The 19,928-nt window shown below is 37.1% G+C and overlaps 3 protein-coding genes, 1 long non-coding RNA gene and 2 other non-coding genes across 6 annotated transcripts; 1 reads left to right on the top strand and 5 right to left on the bottom strand.

The window, feature by feature from the left end:
• Positions 1-4,608: 4,608 nt before the first annotated feature.
• TRNAH-GUG lies at positions 4,609-4,680 on the bottom strand. The gene has a single exon. It is a non-coding gene; the product is annotated as a tRNA-His (tRNA).
• Positions 4,681-5,053: 373 nt separating this feature from the next.
• Positions 5,054-5,125, bottom strand: TRNAQ-CUG. The gene has a single exon. It is a non-coding gene; the product is annotated as a tRNA-Gln (tRNA).
• Positions 5,126-9,094: 3,969 nt separating this feature from the next.
• On the top strand, positions 9,095-11,423 carry LOC110903856 (ubiquitin-conjugating enzyme E2 22). Its single transcript, XM_022149654.2, has 7 exons — positions 9,095-9,259; positions 9,843-9,920; positions 10,131-10,275; positions 10,395-10,472; positions 10,563-10,675; positions 10,762-10,865; positions 10,963-11,423. The coding sequence occupies exons 2-7, from the start codon at positions 9,918-9,920 to the stop codon at positions 11,333-11,335; spliced, it is 816 nt and encodes a 271-aa protein (XP_022005346.1). The 5' UTR covers positions 9,095-9,259; positions 9,843-9,917; the 3' UTR covers positions 11,336-11,423.
• LOC118486681 lies at positions 11,341-12,557 on the bottom strand. The gene is made up of 3 exons (XR_004879477.1): positions 12,449-12,557; positions 12,286-12,354; positions 11,341-11,611 (listed from the first exon to the last, which is right to left on the bottom strand). It is a non-coding gene; the product is annotated as an uncharacterized LOC118486681 (long non-coding RNA).
• Positions 12,558-12,929: 372 nt separating this feature from the next.
• Positions 12,930-13,659, bottom strand: LOC110903854 (proline dehydrogenase 2, mitochondrial). The gene is made up of 2 exons (XM_022149653.2): positions 13,599-13,659; positions 12,930-13,524 (listed from the first exon to the last, which is right to left on the bottom strand). The coding sequence occupies exons 1-2, from the start codon at positions 13,636-13,638 to the stop codon at positions 13,241-13,243; spliced, it is 324 nt and encodes a 107-aa protein (XP_022005345.1). The 5' UTR covers positions 13,639-13,659; the 3' UTR covers positions 12,930-13,240.
• LOC110907422 (proline dehydrogenase 2, mitochondrial-like) lies at positions 12,930-17,596 on the bottom strand. Its single transcript, XM_022152409.1, has 3 exons — positions 17,439-17,596; positions 17,327-17,348; positions 12,930-14,449 (listed from the first exon to the last, which is right to left on the bottom strand). The coding sequence occupies exons 1-3, from the start codon at positions 17,594-17,596 to the stop codon at positions 13,745-13,747; spliced, it is 885 nt and encodes a 294-aa protein (XP_022008101.1). The 3' UTR covers positions 12,930-13,744.
• Positions 17,597-19,928: the final 2,332 nt, after the last annotated feature.

Raw genomic sequence — 19,928 nt, 5'->3', positions numbered from 1 at the left:
TTTTAGACTAAGGGGTGTGGGAATCGTCCCCTCCCCGGTGCCGGTCGTCGCCCTCGTCCCACACCACCCCCCTCCTCCTTGTCGCGGCGCAAACGGCATCACCAGGCCATTGGAGACGAGCCTTGTGATTGGTTTGTTCTCTGACTTCACTCTCTCTCTCTCCTTTATTATATATTGGTTTTTATTATAAGTTGGGTAGTCCTCCACACCCTTGGGTAGTCCTCAAAGGGATGATCCTCCACCCAATGTGACATGACGCCTACGTGACGGATAGTCCCAAAGAGACTACCCAAACCACACCCCATGGTCTTATGACAACAGAGATAGCATTCCAACAAGTAAAATAAAATAAAAAAGCACTTGAAAGAAGCTAGAGAAAGCAAAACTAAATAACAATGAAAATACCAAAAAATAATACCAAACAACTAAGAATATTACAACCCTAAGAAAAACCAAGAGGAGCCCACCATAACTTTGAAAAAATATTATCTCTATTTTGGTATAGAACAGTTTAGAACATTAACTTTGAAAAATATTATCTCTATTTTGTTTTTTATGTGTAAGAATTTGAGTTTAATTTCTAATATTTTAGATACTTTATGATAGAGTTTAGGGTTTACCATGGGTACATTTATGTCATTTACAAACACATGGAATGGTTTAAAATGCGTGAAAAGTGAAAACTATGTCATTTACCGCATGTCTAATAACTTAATTTGTTTGTGTGAAAAAACTGTCATTTACAAACACATTGAATGGTTTAAAATATGTGAGATGAGATCATGGCCGTAAAAGTTGCTAAGCGCTTTCTAGTCAGATTCAGGAATACTCGGGAAGTACTCGGCCTAGACAGAGATTACTCGGGGAGTAATTAGCCTAGGCGAACAGTACTGATACCAACTTGTAAAACCCTTAGTTCATTTATACGATTTTCATAAAAATTTCGACTATAATTGCGTATTTACGATTACACATAGATTTGAAAATACGAATTTCTTAAAACATTTTAAGATTTAAAACATTTCAACATAATGTATATATTTATATATATATATACACAGGCTGTTTTAAACGTGATGACGAAACGTAATGCAGAAGCTTGAAACTTGATGATGTTCGGTTCTTCGTTGAGCTTGATCGTCATCCGGTACCTTCTAGGCACACCTACATTTCATAAACACGAAATGCTTTAATTAAAAGATATTTATAACACATCTAAATAAGTCCGTATGTCAAAAACGAACAACTAAACAACATTTGCAAGCTTTTTAGCCTGTCGCGTGCCACGACGGGATTTTCAAATGGCTTTGCAGGGCGCGAAGCCCGTCACGTTGCGCAACGCCTCAAACCATTTACCATCGCGGGGCACGAAGGCCCCTTTTTTCACAACGAGTTTGCAGCGGGGAACTGCATACTCCCAACAATACCAATTTTCACGAAAACGTTCATAACTCGCTCAATTTTTATCCGTTTTACGACCCGTTTCTTCCTACGTGATCGTAATTTGTTCCTCCATCATATGGAGTTAAAATCCAACATTCGTATTAACTAGGTTTTGTTGCAAATGCGTATCAAATCTTAGTTTGCTACGCATTTGTGACAGAAAAGCTTGTTAGAAAATTCCAAATTTATAGTAATGTATAACCCCAAATGTCGTACTCTTTCACGAAGAGTTGCATTGTTTCAATAGAATTGTTGTGATGATTCACCTCTTATATAAAATAAAAATTATGATCTATTTAAGACACAAATATACAACTTTGCTTTTTTCATAGAAACGCAAAACTTTATGTCTTATCTGCATTATTGATTTCGTACACTTGAAATGGTTTTATCTATGGGGTGTGGGGGTCATGAATTGGAACATTATTTCCACATAGGACCATTAATTAAATGGTATATCACCTCCCTCCTTGATTGATGGTGATTCCCATGGATTAAACCACGATTGCCACGACCCTCCCATTTAAAACTTTTAAGACAAAAATAAATTAAAAAAATAAAGGGGATAGTGGTTTGGGTCATGACCACACTCTTAGGGTAGTGGTTTTAAATGGTGAATTAAAGATAGATGACATGGTACCTATGTGGAGGATCATGGTGGTCATGAGGGTCATGACGACACCCTATAGCCGAATGTGACGACTCAATTTAGATGGCTATCCAGAAATAACTCCAAATACGAAACTTCCGCCCCAAACACCTCATCTAGATTTTCTTTTTTAAAACCGTACACTTGTAGACCAATTCTATTTTCATAACTGTCCCCAACCATTTATTTGGAAAATAAGATTCGTAATCATTGCATATCTATTTTTCATACTTCACATCTTTGGTTCTCTAAAGATTTGTAATTTATGCTAATTAGTTTGCTTGAAACTTAATCAAAATAACACATATAATGTGATTATAAAACTGGAAATATGTAACTAGTAAATGATTTTGTTGAGTCACATAGCTATAAAAAGATTAAAAACAATATGATGAATATGTAATTGGTAAATCATTTTGTTGAGGAGTTAAATTCCATTTTAGTCCTTGTGGTATGGGTGAAGGGGTATGGTTCCAAAAAGCCGCGCAGATCAATCAGGTCATGCGCAAGACCATACTCCTAATACATCAATCTGACAAACCTACAGACCCCGCGCCGACTAAATAGGTAAAGCCTAAGTCGCACGCGAGGCCCAATCAAGTTAAAGGTCAGATCCTACACTTAGTGCCCTGGATGAAAACCCTCACCCCCTAGACCTTGCGCCAGCTGAATGGATATGCTCCAGAGGCCGCGCGAGGGTAGAGGCGCAGGTTTATTCCAGATAGCACGAAAGGTACGAGTGGCAGAGGAATGAGCAAATCAGCGTCCAACAGGCTGTATCTTATCGTGCTCCATGATCAACAATCGTGTAGGAGACAAGAAGGTATACAAGGACGCCTACGTGGCACCAATCAGAGGGCGGCGACACCTGTCCCATGATCTTCGCTCACCTGCTGATGTCAGGGAGACAACAAGGACGACAACCCGGACACGTGGCTCCACTCAAGGTGCGCCAGCTCCGATAACCTTCTAGAAACACTAACGGTCGTCATAGAAGAGACAAAAAGGATATTCCTTGTTGTCGACTCCAGGCCCAAGGCCCATCAACCCATCTCCTTATACGCTACTCTGGCTATAAATAGGGACCTTCATGTACAGGTTAATTCATTCTGTTCTCTGCTCTCTCACTCTTCAACACACACTTATTTCCTTAAAACAAACACTTATTCTCACGCCGAAGAGGGGTTAAGACGGAAACCCCCATATTCCCCTCTTAACGAGCTTAACGGGGTGTTGATTGTTTTACAGGAAGGATCAATGCTTTAGCTCAGGAAGGATTAAGAAGATTAACCTCTATGGTCGCAACATAAACCAAACTAATAAACCTAAAATTAGTTCAGTGTTTCTTCAATGGGCCATTTTAGTCCACTAGGTTAACTTCATCCAACAAGAAAGGTAATTCAGTCATTTTATATGTAATTCTGTTAACTAGAATGGTAATTCGGCCACATAAAATGACCAAATTACCCTTCTAGTTAACAAAAAAATGGTTAAAATTAACCTAGTGGACTAAAATGGCAATGGTGAAACCTTTTTGAAACCACAGATGAAAAATAAAACCTTTGAACTAAACTGGCAAAATGGCTCAAACCACATGTAATAAAATGGCATTAAACACTTTTTGTTGAGTCACATAGCTATAAAAAGATTAGAGTTAAATGACATTTTAGTCCCTGTGGTTTGGGCCATTTTGCCAGTTTAGTCCAAATGTTTCATTTTTAACCTATGGGTCCAAAAAGGTTTCACAGTTGCCATTTTAGTTCACTTGGTTAACTTCATCCATTTTTTCGGTTAACGAGAAGGTCAATTTGGTCATTTTGTATGTAATTCTGTTAACTAAAAGGGCAATTCAGCCATATAAAATGACCGAATTGGCCTTCTCGTTAACACAAAAAATGGATGAAGTTAACTCAGTGGACTAAAATGGTAACTGTGAAACCTTTTTGGACCCACATGTTAAAAATGAAACCTTTGGACTAAACTGGCAAAATGGCCCAAACCACAGGGACTAAAATGGAATTTAACTCAAAAGATTAAAAAACAATATGAGGTCACATATTGCAGTTATAAGTCTATAATCTATATGAGAATTATAATCAAATTAGGAAAGATAATTATACTAAGACAATCAGTCCTTATTAATTTTGTAGCTTGATAATGTTTAAATCAGGGGCGGATCCATGGGTGTATTGGGGGTTTCCAGGAACCCCTCGGTTTAGAAAAAATAGAAAAAATTAGTGGAAGCTTTGTATGATTTGGAAAAAATTACTAAGAATTAGTGAAAATCTATTAAAAGGAATCCTGTGCAAAAAGTTTCTGAATTCGTCACTGGTTTAAATTAACACAATAAGTATTAAGTATTTAAATTAAAAGTAATTAACATTTGTTAACGCGTACATTATAACAAAGAAAAATGCTAAATCGTAGTTGTGTTTTAGTTAAAACTTAAAATGAATGAATATGTTTTACTTGAATGAAGTCAACGGACATTAAAAATGCAAAGAACAAAAAGGTTGTGTGGCTGCTGGGATTCGAGCCCAGGTCTCCACGGCCACAACGTGGAATTCTTACCACTAAACTACAGCCACAACATGTTTAAGAGATTGGTTTTATTAATATCAAAGAGAACATAACAAGAGGTTTTGATTAGTTTACAACAACTTGAAATTCAAACAAAACAAGAAAACTTCATTAACGTAGATAAACCCTTTTGTTGCCTTCCAAAAAAAAAAAAGATAAACCCTTTTGTTGTATAACAGTCACATATCTTAACTTGTCATTTTGGTTATCTATCTTTAGAATTAGTAATTCCTATAATAGCATCCTGGATATAAGATAAAGAACTATATCATGTTGAATTAACAAAACAGATGTTCAAGGGTTATTTATTTGCCTGGACCACCGGACCTGCAAGCTGTAAATAATGTAAATTTCTAAGCTTATAGGAAAAAAAAAAAATAAAGGTCCTACCGAGATTTGAACTCGGGTTACTGGATTCAGAGTCCAATGTCCTAACCACTAGACCATAGGACCACATGTCTGATAGCTTTATAATTAATGTTAATAACCAGAATCAGATTCGTAGGATTAACGCTATCTTGTTTTTTGTGAATACTAGGAAAACGAAAAAATGAACACTGCTTGACTCATATTATTGACACAAGGTACCGATAGTGAACATCATGCATGCATCGTAGTGGAATAGAAATTATAACAAAAGTTCTCTATGAATTTTTTAATTTTTTTTTTAATTTAATATGACAACTTGCCAAGTTATATCAAAACAGAGGGTAGACGGGTAACAAGCTGTGCCGCCACCCCTTTCTGAATTGCAAACCCTAATCTACCAAAGACAAAACCCCGTCCCTCTGAGGCTGAGCAATTGTTGTGTATGACCCGTTGGACCCTGGTCAGGAATTGGATAGCTTCTGGCGCTAGAGAGCCAAATGTGTCAAAGACAAAAGGGATAAAAACATGCTGGTTCTCTGCACAAGCTTTAGCGTGCTTATCAACTTTCTTCGATTCTGTCTTTCTTGCTGCGTGTCCAGCTACAAACCCGTTTTCCCTTAAACCAGCCAGAGGAGAAACCCCTGTGAGGTCCACACAAGCATGTTTCCCCCTAGCCCAACTAAAGACGAGCAGATCCGCTGGTCGCAGAGTACATCTCCTTTCCATAGGGTCCGTAAAGAAATTCACAGGAGCCTTTTTCTTAGCCGAAATGTTAGTTCTTCTCAGGAAATGATTAATGGCTAAATATTGTTTATGATTCTGAGATAAAAGGGTGCTTGGGTGTTTGTACGGCATCACACACATGCACACAAATTAATTGGTTTCCTACACTAGAAAGAAGCTTTTTTCCATCACCTTTTGAAACAATTAATGGAATTTTTAGACCATTAACCATGAGTATCAAATGGAAAACTAATACCCTGGGCTTATAGCTTAGTGGTTATGGAAATGAGGGAAGACTTTTGACCGAAAGGTCTCAAGTTCGATTCCTGATCCACCCGGGTTTTACCGGTTCTGCATTGTCGTGCCCTCGGGCGGGTGCAGGGTCGGGTTTTCCCCGGAACTGGTGGCATGGTGGGCTAGGGGCTCCGTGCGTGCAGGTTGGGCTGCCGCGGGCTACCTTTCGGCCAATGGATGCCGCGTACGGAGTACCCGGCGATTCTTATGTTGGACGTTCAAAAAAAAAATGGAAAACTAATATTGAAATAGTTGTATAGGTATCTCACAAATTATCCAGTAGTTTCCAACTAAAATAATACGCTTAGAATAATACAAAAGACTTGGTTATAAAAAATAATGATAAACTTAACCAAAACAAATTTTATATAATCTTTTACCTTTTACTAATTAGAATTTTTAGAAAAGGATGAAAGGTTTTTGTTCTTTATATTTAATAAAAATGGACTGATAAAACATATTTTGAGCTTGTTATTAAAAAAGTGGGTTGATATCTTGATTTTTAATGGGTTAAAATTATATAAAAAAATGTTTGAATTATGGGTCTTTTTCCGTCTTAGAGGTCAATGTTTAAAAATACTAGGGGGTCGGCTTAAATATGTGATGTTGGTTGGAAAACGGTAATATACGTGACATATAAAAAAAATTGTGGCATACTAGGTATGCCGTTGATTATAATAAAAACCGAAAAGTAAATGCATGGAAAGTACAGAGACAATTAATGTAGGGATTAATAAGATGACCTTTAGGCGGGACGACAAGTAATTCTAACAATAATAAGTACATTAATAAATAAACAAATAAGGATAATAATAATAGCTCTAATGTTATGACGAAACCCACTTATGAATCAAATAAAAAAACAATCAACAACCGAAAACTATTGAAATAAAGAACCTACGAATCGAATGCTTAATGTAAAGCGGTCTAATAACGAAGAATGCGAAAAAACACATGATAGCCCAAACTGTACGACCTCAGCTTCTCCTTTGTTGCCTTTTCTTCCACCGACGTCAAAGATAGGTTGCGCTTAGGGAAAAAAAACAAAGGAAGGGTTGGAGTTGAACTTTTTTTTAATTTGTTTTCTAATAAGAACTTGTAACTTTTGTATTAAAAGCTTGTGCATAAGTCAAAAAAAGCCTAAAAACCTGAAATGTCATTTGAATGTAATAAAGTTAGTCTCAAATCTCAATGATTAAAATGACAAGATGTAAAAACCACATAGGTTCATAGGAAAAAAGGTCTAGAAATAAAAAAAAAAAAAGATATTTTCCACAAATTAAAAAACAAAAAACATAAATAACTACTTTTATATGAACGAGATGGCTTTTGTTTTGGACAGCATATGAACGGGATAGATACATATAGATATTGTTCTAAAAATGATTTTAACGTAGCTTTCTAAATATCATAATAATGTTAAGTTTGATATTTCAAAACACAAAAAAAAAAAAAAACATCAAATTTACATATTACATAATAAAATGTTGAGTTTGATATTCCAAAAAGACAAAAAAAAAAAAATTATCAAATTTACATACTACATAATAAATATAGTTCTATAAACAGATAAATAAATGAATATGAATATCATGGCATCCTGCTGCCACACAGAATTATTTCAGCCCATAATGTAGTGGTGAACATTTGCCCATTCAGTTACGTTATGTAAAAAACAAATCTATAATTGGTGTTTCAAATTAGATTATATAAATGATCGGTTTTTGTTATCGAAAGCGTGCTTATTCAGAAATATGGTTTTGTTAATTTCGTATACTATCACGTAACTGTTAGTTATGGGTGTGACCAAATTCAATCCAATTTCGGTTAATCATTTCAATCAAGTTTTAACCAAATAAATACAACAAAGATGTTGATATATGAATGAGAAGAAACAAACATATAGTATATTATTCATAAAAATATATAAATATTGGTTTATTACAACAAGTCAATAAACAAACTATAAAACACGTTTAAAATTATTGTTAAACAGTCAACGAAATAAAAACATTGCTACCACAGGTAACCCAATGTCAAAAAGCGACTCTATACGCCCGCGACCGCAAACATCGCTAGGTAGCCCAAACCCACCATCTCCAGTTCAGAGGAAACCCGTTGCTCGAAGACCCACTATGGTAAAACCCAGTTGGGATCGGATTCGAACTTAAGACCTATAGCCTCAAACCGAAGTCTTCACTTCCACTCCAATACCAATCGAACAATAGCTATTTGCCAACCATAAGTAAATCATCAAATTTTCAATCGGTTCAAGTAATCTATTCTATTATTTCAGTTATAATAACATTGTTTTGATTTTCCCCTAACCTCTAAACTAGAGTTATTTGTTATTTTCGTCCATGTGGTTTATTTAGTTATGTTAGTTCATGCCAAATTTCAAATTTGTATAATTTCTGTCTGTCCTTGACATTTTGAAATATGTTACTTCTGTCTAAAAAACTAACGTTTGTTAAAACCTACTGGCATAACTAGACAAACCACACGGACGAAACTGGCATAACAAATATTAGTTTTTGTATGGAACTGACATGTTTAAAAAATGTTAAGGACAAAAATTGTACAAATTTATAATTTGGCCTGAAAAAGCATAGTCGGACAGACCAGACCTGGGATGACGAAAGTGACATTTAAGTGTCTAAACTATGAAGTATTGTTATATGTAATTTGGAATTGATAAATACAATATCTTTTAAATAAAATTACAACTATGTCATCTGAAAATGAGAGGAGTGTGTATTTTATCAATTCCAATAATTGGAATACATAGCAAGCTGTGATTGACACGGACATTTATTTTTTATTTTTTTTTCTAATTTCCTACGCCTACTTTGTACTGACGGAGTTAAAGAAAAAAATACAAGTTTCACTTCACCCGAAAACTATACTAAAACTACAAAACCTACCCCATTAAAGGGTGTTATCTGTAACTATCCATAAAGTAGAGTACCTAATTGTAAATTTTATCAGAACCCCCCAACGGTAAACTCATGTTTGTTGTGTATATATCTATGCCCAAACACAACCACCCCCAACTCTCTCTCTCCTCTCTTTCTCTCTCTCTCTCTAGGTTTTAATACTCATAATCATTTGACAGAGAGAGTAATCGAGTCGATCCACCGAATCGCATCAATTTCGTGAAATCCTGTATGCTTCTGGTGAACAAGGGCTCTTGATTTTGAGGTAATATTTGTTCTTCTTGTTAGTTTATAGAAATCTGAAGTTGATTATGAAATTTTTGATTTAATGTGTTTGTGGTGATCGGCATTGTTGGTTTGATTTCGATTAATCGCTGTTTGTTTGGTGAATTTGTTATTTTTGTTGTTGAATTTAGGATTGGGTGTTTGATGGTTGAATTAGGGTTTGCCTTTTTGTCTTGATTGTTAAAAAGAGTTATTTTTTTTCGTTTGGTTTTAAAGATCTTTGTTTTTGGTTGTTGAAAGATTCGATTAGGTTAACGGTTTATGTTGAAAGAGTTTTTGATTTGGAGAATTGGGGATTTTTAGTTTTTCATCGCATGAATCTTGAATTTTAGGTTTTTTTATTCAAGTTGACTGATAGGGTTTTGTAATCAAGTGAAGAGAGATGTTACATGTATTTTTTGTTTATATTGAGAGGTTTTTTTTTTTTTTTTTTTTTTTTTTTTTTTTTTTTTTTTTTTTGCAACATTTTTGCAGATCATGGTGACAATCAATATTTATACTTTGCCTTTTGGTTGGTGTTATAAATTTATAATTAACTCTGAAATTATTCATTATCTTAACAGGTTTATTTGGTGTCATTGACAATCTGCTCCGGTCATTGCCTCTTGCTTTTCGGTCTATAATCTTGTTTGGGATTGATGGTAAGTTCTCAATCTGAACATTTTTTTTGGTATATGAATTTTAACTGACTCTATTTGGAACAAGAAGTTCAATAAAGTATGAATTGAGTCATTGTTTGTTCATTATGATTATGCAAAAAAATAAAAATGTGAGCTTTATTCATGTGTACTTTGGAAACACTTATAATTTCCATTGGGTAAAGTTGAAGGTTTACTATGTAATTGTTGCAGGCTACGAACGAGAATCTTCCTCCAAATGTAATTAAACAACTTGCCAGGGAACTGAAAAATCTTGATGAAACACCACCAGAGGGAATTAAAGTAGGAGTCAACGATGATGATTTTTCAACAATATTTGCCGATATAGAAGGCCCAGGTACTTGTTAGCTTAAGTATCGTCATACGTTTGTGTGTGTGATATGAGCATATATATATCGAGACACAATAAATTCCTTTTTTTTTTTCTGACTGAGTATATTAATCCCGGGTGTGCAGCTGGCACTCCATATGAAAACGGCGTTTTTCGCATGAAGTTGATCCTGTCGCGTGACTTTCCCCACTCACCTCCTAAAGGTTTGTCAAAAATCCGTTAGATATGAAATCCGTTATCTTACTCATAATTTACTAATTCTGTTATTCATCTTCTTTGTGTGTCTGTTGTAGGGTATTTTTTGACCAAGATCTTCCACCCAAACATCGCTACAAACGGTGAAATATGTGTCAACACATTGAAAAGGGATTGGAACCCTAGTCTTGGCTTACGTCATGTTCTAATTGTAAGTTTCAGAATCTTGTTTTCAGCTTTCAAGTTAAAAGTTACTATGAATTAAATCAGTAAAGGTCGATTTGACTCTGGTTGTAGGTAGTTAGATGCTTGCTGATTGAGCCGTTTCCAGAATCTGCATTAAATGAGCAGGCCGGCAAATTGCTGCTCGATAACTATGATGAGTATGCTAGGCATGCAAGGTGGGTCAATATTGGTTATATTTCATTGATAACGGTTTTCAATGGTTTTTAAGAAATCTTGATCCAATAATAAGTACTGGTTATGATTTGTTCATAGGTTGTTTACTGGAATTCATGCTATAAAGCCGAAACCAAAGTTTAAGACAGGGGTTAGATCTGAATCGACTGCTGCCGCCCTAAATGTTGACCAGACACACGCCCCAGTTTGTATTGTTGACCCGAAAACTGCTGTCTCTGGAGCAGTGGTGCAGCCGCCTACACCTTTGGCCCCTTCATTGAACAATATGAAAGGGGCAAGTGGACAGGAACCGCCAATCACCGCCCTGAACACAGTGGTTGAGATCGGAGTTAGTAGCGGATCTGCTGCTGCACCACCTGTGGTAGTAACCCATAAGAAGGAAGGACTGGTGAAAGCACAAGCCGATAAAAAGAAGATTGATGCTAGAAAGAAAAGCTTGAAAAGATTGTAATGGTCTTTTTTTCTGTAATGTATGATTGAATTTGTTGAATGCAACTTGGGTTATTTCTTTTATCAATACATAAATGTTCAAAAACATCATAACATTATTACTTTGTTTTACATTATACAGATACAAGTCATTATACAAGTAGGTTATACAGATTCAAGTCGTTACACAAATACGTTTAGAGTTAGCCGAACAGGTGGTTGTTTATTTGTTGATGCCGGTGGCATCCTTGGCTCCTTCAGCGGCTCCATGTGCTTTAGCCAACATTTGTTGACCACCCTGAACACCCACATAAAGTGGTTACTGGTTAACACCAATTGACTTGTGGGTCTGGATGTATTAGATAACGAGTTTCGATTGGAGCCACCAGTTTTTACATGTTAAAACGGACCGGGTTGTGACGTCAAAAGTTGTCTGTATGATCATCTATTATTGTTCCATTTATTATATAATTTAATTGAATTTTTAAAGTAAAGTTCAGACCATTTGACATGTTTTCCTTAAAAAGTCTTTTTTCCCTGGTTCAACTCGCGATCAATAACAGAACCTGAATAGATGTGTTTTCATTTGAAAGAGTTGGTTTGTTTCTAATGTATAAGACCGGTGGGTATGGGGAGGATAGTCTCTTTGGAGACTACCCGCCACGTAGGCGCCACGTAATCACGGGAGGAGGAGCATCCTCTTGGGGACTACCCAAGGGTGTGGGGACTACCCACTTTAATAAAAAAATAATATATATTCAAGGAGAGAGAGAGAGACAATGAAAGGGGCCCACCACTTTAATAAAAAAATAATAAAAAAACCCACATGTGCCTCGTCTCCTCCATCTGGATTCCGACGCAAGTGACGCGACGCCCCTAAGGGGGCCGGTGTGCGACGGGGCTAGGGGGGGGGGGGGGACGGACCCTTGCCGAACCCCATACCCAATGGTCTAAGGAATGAGGGGAACAAACCTGTTGCACATTGTCCTTTACATGTTGGGTATTTTTATCAGCCTTTTCTATCAATTTGTTGGTCTTCTCCTGAAAAAAAAAAAAATAATAAATAAATATACGGCTTATTTCTTTCATAACAAACGATAATAAGCTAATACAATCCTAGGATCCTAATTAATACCCGAGTTTGACCCGAAATTTGACCAGCATCGTATTGTGCTTTCTGGGAATCCATATTATGTTTTGGCAAAGAATCTACAAAAGTAATAATTAAAAAAAAAAACATAAATTGTAAACTTTTGATGATTCTAACATTGTTATATATAGGCGTCCCTGCAAGTCACATGTCCTATATCGGTGGCATAAAGGGTTCTCAACCATCTACAGTCCACATTTTTGGGTAAATATCGATCACTACTTATTTGTTACAATAAAAATTATACACATTATAACATTTTCTGGTCATATTGTTAGATATTGCCACTATCTATTTCGAGGCAATACTTTGTACCTCTTGAGTTTTGATTATTGACGAATCAATCATATTATTAGTTTGTGTTATTGGCAAAAGTGACTTTCAAATATATGGAACTCGCGCAACTTAATAGTTCAACACGCAATAAACATATATTTTAATACGCAGTCCCAAACACCCCCTAAAGTTGGAGAGGAAGAATTTTACATGAATTAGAATAATGAAAGCTCTCCATTATTGTTTTATTATCCTCAAAGAAATCACATACTCCTATTGATTTATATGCATCCTTGGAACTACATGGTAACAAGGTCTAGAAGCAAAAGGCCCAAACTCGAATCGCATCACATTTTAACTTCAACAATGGAGCTTGCTTATGTTTTGAATCTACTCTCGCCTTCAACCAAGCGTAAAACACAAGCATTCACTCTCATCTTTAACTCTTTCCTGCATAAACATAATACTAACACCATCAATTCAATTGTTAAAAGAACTTCTCTAGAAACAATTATGTATACATAAGAGTATACAAGTTGCTTGCATCATGAGATGTCTATCAAGATTAGAAGATGAGAGTAACCCTTTGTTCTCTTCTGCTCGTCTCAAAAGGTAAGGCATGATCTCCGAAACGGGCCCGAATGGCAAATATTTGCTCACACCAAACCCTGCATTTCTCAATCCAAAACTCATTGCATCTGCCATTCCATAAAGCGAGGCGAATTCAAGCTTATCACTATCTTTACCAATCCCCAAATCGCGTGCTTTTCGGGCAGCCATTTTCCCTGTAAAGACTCATTCAAAAGTCAGTTTGAAGCCATGCAGTGTTGAAGATCTTGAATGTTGTCTTAAGAAATACCTCGTTTTCGAAATATTATGTTTTCAACTTCGGTTTTCATAATCAATGTACCCTGATTCACAATACATTTATAAAATTTGGTGCACTACAACTAGCTCATGATCCATTCTAAGAACATAACAAAATGTACCTTTTTAAAACTTTTCTTAACAAATAACAAAAATGCAAAGCAACCTGATGATCAAAGCCGTAAAGTTACAAACTTTACCTGACTTAAGATTATGAGTAGCAAGAATGAGCCCACCAGGGCCACTAGAGACCTCATCGAGCATATACGAAGCGCACTCATTGAAACAATGGTGCGTGTCATTGATGCTATTGTGTATAGGAGACTCAACACCGAGCGAATGAGCCAGTTTTCTTTCGCTGGACATATAAGCTCCTCTTACAAGCTTAAACCCGATTGGCAATCCCATTTTATCAGCAGCTTTCTTGGTCTCAAACAACCTCTGACCCGCATCCTTCAAATACGCTTGAACGGTGCCGTAAACTAAGGGCTTTGTGCCCTTGTTGTACTTGACAGTAGCCCAATATGTGAAGCAATCGATGCCCGGTTGGATAGAAGTATCCTCTGCATCAATGACTACAGGCACATTGCTTTCTAAGGCCTTATCACATATTGTGGTTAGTCTTTTGTGGACTAGTTCAAGATCATGCTCTTCGGTTGTTGTCAAAGGGGACGGTTTTTGTAATGTGTGGTAAAAGGCGCTGCATTCTGCGAATATGGGGAGTGTTTTACGCTTCCATTGAAGCGGATATGAAGATGGGTTCTTGTATTCCCATCTAAGAAGACCACTCACTCTCTTTAGTAGAGAGACGGGAAAATCGCTGTGATCTTCACCACCACGAAACTAACCTGTAGTTCACATAATTAAATTCATAATTTTAGATAGAGTAAAAGCCATTTTCGTTAATGAGGTTTGACCAGTTTTGCGACTTTCGTCCAAAAGTTTGTTCTTCTGCATTTGGATCCAAAAGGCTTAAAATCTTGTCATTTTCATCCGGCTCATTAACTCCCTCCATTTTTCTATGTTAAGTTAGAGGTATTTTTGTCTTGTTTGTTAACTTAAAGGGGAATTTGGTCTTTTTCACTTTATGTACAAGCATTTAGCATATTGTACAAGTATTCAAAAGACCGAATTGCCCTTTAAGTTAACAAAAAGACAAAAATACCCTGACTTAATAGAGAAAAATTGATGAAGTTAACGAGATAGATGAAAATGACAAGATTTCAAACCTTTTGGATTCAAATGCGGAAAAACAAACTTTTGGTCAAAAGTCGCAAAACTGGCCAAACCTCATAGACGAAAATGATAAAGATTGATCTGATAGAGCTGATGATGTTTAAATCAGAATACAAAAACAAGACTACAAATTTAAAAATGAGTTTATGAAACCAAGTCAATAAACACGAAATTAGATATCGACAGTTATAACTGCTAACTGTAAATCCTCAATTAAAAAGTTGTGATGGTTTGTCTCCTGTCTGTTAAATTATCCGGTTGAACATTAGTAAGTTCCAATGAAATATTTCAATCTTAAAGTGATCTATACGCGATTCACAAGACATATGTACGCATTTCTATCAATAGATTATGAATATTAAACAACTTACAGAAGATGGAGGAAGAAATTGAGTTGATTCAACAGTTTTAAGAATCGGTTGAGAGTTTTTATCACAAGATTCATCATCCACTGTGAAGGGGTATGGTCCCAGATCTCGCGTCAGCATCGACCGCGAGTGACCATTACCCTTATCAAAACCCCCACTAGCTAACAACCCACTTGTGCCCATGCGGGAACGCGTCGACACAAGGGTTGAATCCAATCTATCTAATGACAAAGGAGGACTTACATGGAACAGGAGAACGGTAGAATGATGCGACATAGCATCACATCTGGTGTACGAAAACGGAAGTATTCACAGCGACGCGGCATCGCACCGCGTCCAGTGAACGCTTCTATCAATACAGGAAAGCCTTACCTTGGGCATAGAAGAAGATGAACGTAGCGGTACGGCTGACACCACACCATACGGACATTTTCGTCACGACAAGGGATGCAGGCAAGACGACGATGCGGCTAGCACCGCATCTCGCGTATTCCTTGATCACAAGTAGGAGACGCGGTAACTTCAGATGTTACCGCACGTAGCGATGCGGCTTGCACCGCATCCTATGTACTCAAGCAAGTGGTACTGACACCACAGTGCAAGTGGCACCAATGACAGTTACCTGTCAGAGCTACGTAAGCAATGGACTGACGTGGCGTAACCTCCATAACCGACGAGCCTGACACACCTGAAAAGGGGCAGCACGTCGTCAGTCCATCCATCATCATCCTCCTCCACTCCTCGGCTATAAATACCAACCCCAAACCAGGTTTGAGGTATCTTCTCACAACTCTCTCACTACTACTACTATCTTACTTTGCTTCCCAAGCAAACTACTGATTCTCACGCCGGAGAGTGGTAACAAGGAGCACCCCCCACCCCATCCTCCTTGTTACGAGTCACGGTTTGTTTCCTTGTGCAGGAGATCAACCACCGGTGATCCAGCCAGCGATCCTCGAGAGGAAGGGATTAACCCTTCTTGACGAGACCAGTGAGTTAACCCTGCCCGGTTAACCATTGTTTCATCACACTGCATGTTCCAGACCATAATCCAACATGCCCCTTAACCCAGACGATTTTTTTGCAGAAATGAGTGGTCTAGACAAAAAAAGAGTGTGTTTAGGTGACCCCTGATTTTTGTTGCAAATCTAGGTAAGTAGCCATATCAAACAGCGACCTTCAATGAGTTTTCTGTCCAAAAGCTGCAACCTTCCTGAAGATTGCTGTTTGAAACAGCTACCTTAAGAAGGTTGCTGTTTCAAACCACCAACTCAATAAAGATCGCTGAATGGTACTGCCATCTTATAAGAGATTGCTGTTTGAAAGAGCTAACTTAAAGAAGATCGCTGTTTCTTTCTGCAATGTTGTAAAAGGTCGCTGAATGGTACAGCAATCTTAAATAAGGTTGTTGTTTGATACTACAATTTTATTAAAGGTCGCTGAATGGTTCTGCAATTTTATCGAGCGACCTTTAAATTATGAAACTGTGACTTCCTTATAGTTTGAATCTGGTATGGTCTAAAACTACATGTTCACATAAGAGAATAACCATAGCATGTTTGTGGACTATGTCTGGTATGGTTATCGATAAGGATCATCTTGTTGGACGAGCATGCTTAAACTTGCGTTTCTTGACAAGTTACCTCCTTTGACTCATTGAGATATTAGACAACTACAATCACAGGAATAAATACAGTGTTTTCCACATTATTGGTTGTCTGTGATTGTTCCATAAGAATCAATGAACAACCAGCTTTGTTGCAGAAACAAATTAACATATATAGACTTTAAGGTAGCAACTTTGACTCCTTTAATCATCAATGGGTCGATTTGGGTTATTTATTTCATGTTTCATAAAATTGCAAAATTTAGCTCGACGGGAAATGTGTCAAATGAGCCCAACCAGTTGAAAGTTTGAACAAACCTATTAACATGCTTTAAAATGAAATGGGTCAAACTAGTTTGAAAGTCGTCCAATGTTTTTAGCATCTTAAACCAGTTTATTTCCACAAACTAGACATTACTGTTATAAAAAGATAGTTCTTGGTTCCCATGTTTAATACATTAGTTATTTGTAAGATTTCAAGAAAGTGTATAAATTATCCAACATACATACTGAATAAAGTTGCATGAAATCCCTGAACAAAAAAATATTTTAATGAAAATGGTTAAAGTCTATGCTGCAGCTAGTTAATGCACTGTTGTCACTTTGACATAGATGGCAGTACCATTCAGCGATCTTTATTGAGTTGGTGGTTTGAAACAGCAACCTTCTTAAGGTAGCTATTTCAAACAGCGATCTTGAATAACATAGCTGTTTCAAACAACAATCTTCAGGAAGGTTGCAGCTTTTGGACAGAAAACTCATTGAAGGTCGCTGTTTCATTAGGCGACCTACCTAGATTTGAAAAGAAAATTGTTGACCACCTAGAAGCACTCTTTTGTAGCTCAAATCACCTACTTCTGCAAAAAATTCTAACCCAGACTCCCACAACTTCTTAACCGTCCGATTAACCTCACCAGTATCGGCCCCAGCAACAAAATGTTCATACACCGTATGTTTAATCACACCCAACACCATCTTCTTAACCAAACCCACCTCCATTAATCTAGAACTCATCACCCACATCCCCAAATCCACCACTGGCTCCATAGAAGCCACACTCAGGTTCACTGTGGAGCGTATCAGCTTGCACGTGTTAACTGAAGAGAATAGGCGTTTTGTGTCAACAAAACCATAAACCTGGTCACTTGTGGTTTGTTGTGGTTGTGGTGAATGTGGGATATTCAAGATGGTGGTGGTTGTGGTGTTAACTAATGTTGTTGTTTGCGCAAAATGGAACGATGAGTTGAGAGATCGAATCAGGTTAACAGAACGGGCGTTTGTGGTCATAGCCATTGTTGAAAATATACTATATCAGTTACTCCAGTTTTATACCGAATATATTATTATAGTTATTAATATTGTTACTTCTTTTATTTTGTATGTTTAATGGGCTATTGGTGTTGCTGGGCTTTAAGGAGCTACTGGGCTTATACGGATCTGGATATTGGAAGTTGGTCATGGGCTTAGAGATTTCAGTTGCTAATGGGCTTAGGGTTCAAACTAAATATGGATCGCATCATATAAAGGTGCCAAACACTGTTCAGTGGGGGAGATGAGAGTCGAGAGATTCCAGATTATTCCTTTAGGGTTTCATAACAATAGCTTGTTATTTTTTAACGCTCAAGATCTCTCGTGTGCTAGGTCTAGGTTTTGATCTTGGTTCCTCGTGTTGAAGAACCTGTTATCATATAGATTTAGTGAGAGTTGTGTCACAGATTGTTATATTGATGATCTGCAAGTGTGTGTGAAGATTTTATTGTTGATTTCTTGTTGAATGAAGTTAATCTTTTCCCATATTTTGACATGGTATCAGAGCCTTAGGCTCGTGATCGTGTTCGAATCTATCTTTTGTTCGTATTTGTTAGGGTTTGCAATATTCAAAGTGTCTTGTCACACCCCCAAAATCCACCTGCGGAGTAACACCGCTTGGGAGCGTGACTGACCAGGATCAAGCCACCAATCATATAGAACATTGTACAAAGTAAAAGTAATTGCAATATAAACCAAACCAAATCCATATGAAAGGTGTTTCCAAAACATAAGTGAGTTATCATTGTTTAGCGGAAGCGTATAATCAAAACCCAACATAATTAAGTACGAAATGTCATAAGTGTTTAATGAGATAATCTCGATCCAAGCCCACAACGACCCGCTCCTCCATGTGCAAGCTCCATATACCTAACGACCTGCAAGGCATGTAACAGAGGATCAACAACTAGTTGAGCGAGTTCACAGAAAGTAAAATGCGTAATAGTAAGTTCGTTTGTAACAGGTGGCTCTACTGGGCCGTTAGTACGTTCTATTGGTGGGGGCTCCCCATGTTGTATAACCACTAGACTACTTGTAACCATAAGTATCCTTCACAACCGAGGATAGTAGGGAGTATGAGTACACGTAGGTTTTACGTGTGTATCCTTCACAACCGAGGATAGTAGTAAGTATAAATGCACGTAGGTTTTACGTGCGTATCCTTCGCAACCGAGGATAGTAGTAAGTATAAGTCTACGTAAGTATGTGTCCTGCACAACCGAGGACAGTGAATGGTAGTCTAGTATTAGTGTCAGTACGAATCTATTCAATCTTATCCCTTCAATCCCATTCCCAAGCCCTTGGGAATCCCATGCCTTAGTAAGGGTGTGAACTCACCTTGGTTTGCTCGGTATGCTAACTACGTGTTCACGAATAGTCAATCGCGTCCTATAATATGCGTGTACATTAAATCAGTCGTATGTCGTTTATATCATGAAGTGTTTAAGCAATCATCGCCATGTTGCACATAACAGTTAATTCACATACATCGGATAATACATCATACAACGGATCAATTCGTAACCTTTAGGGTTACCGCACACACAATGAGCTTATATATACGGCTAACACAATCCAGATACATACCACATACCACATACCACATACAGAACTACCACAATCCAGAACCATGCAACCTATCATAAGGGGCTACAACATTTAATTGTGAAGTTCGGAACATACTATATTTGTTATAAAACTCGCACTTAATATATCATTAAAGTCGGACCCATGATATCATAACAAAAACTCGGACTAATGCATCTCCTATGCAAACTCGGATACAGGCACATACATATAATCA

Source organism: Helianthus annuus, chromosome 14, assembly GCF_002127325.2.
Source record: "Helianthus annuus cultivar XRQ/B chromosome 14, HanXRQr2.0-SUNRISE, whole genome shotgun sequence".
NCBI classification, from domain to species: Eukaryota; Viridiplantae; Streptophyta; class Magnoliopsida; order Asterales; family Asteraceae; genus Helianthus; species Helianthus annuus.
This window is presented reverse-complemented; position numbering and strand designations above follow the sequence as displayed.

What these genes read in the sequence shown, in the direction of transcription:
- LOC110903856 (XM_022149654.2), top strand. An exon ending in TCCCCACTCACCTCCTAAAG is followed by an intron (nt 10,473 to 10,562) that starts GTTTGTCAAAAA and finishes TGTCTGTTGTAG; the next exon opens with GGTATTTTTTGACCAAGATC. An exon ending in GCTTACGTCATGTTCTAATT is followed by an intron (nt 10,676 to 10,761) that starts GTAAGTTTCAGA and finishes CTCTGGTTGTAG; the next exon opens with GTAGTTAGATGCTTGCTGAT.
- LOC110903854 (XM_022149653.2), bottom strand. Translation starts at nt 13,638, where the DNA reads ATGAAAACCGAAGTTGAAAACATAATATTTCGAAAACGAG. An exon ending in CATAATATTTCGAAAACGAG is followed by an intron (nt 13,525 to 13,598) that starts GTATTTCTTAAG and finishes GAGTCTTTACAG; the next exon opens with GGAAAATGGCTGCCCGAAAA.
- LOC110907422 (XM_022152409.1), bottom strand. Translation starts at nt 17,596, where the DNA reads ATGAAACAGCGACCTTCAATGAGTTTTCTGTCCAAAAGCTGCAACCTT. An exon ending in TCAATAAAGATCGCTGAATG is followed by an intron (nt 17,349 to 17,438) that starts GTACTGCCATCT and finishes TTTTTTGTTCAG; the next exon opens with GGATTTCATGCAACTTTATT. An exon ending in ATTTCATGCAACTTTATTCA is followed by an intron (nt 14,450 to 17,326) that starts GTATGTATGTTG and finishes ACTACAGGTTAG; the next exon opens with TTTCGTGGTGGTGAAGATCA.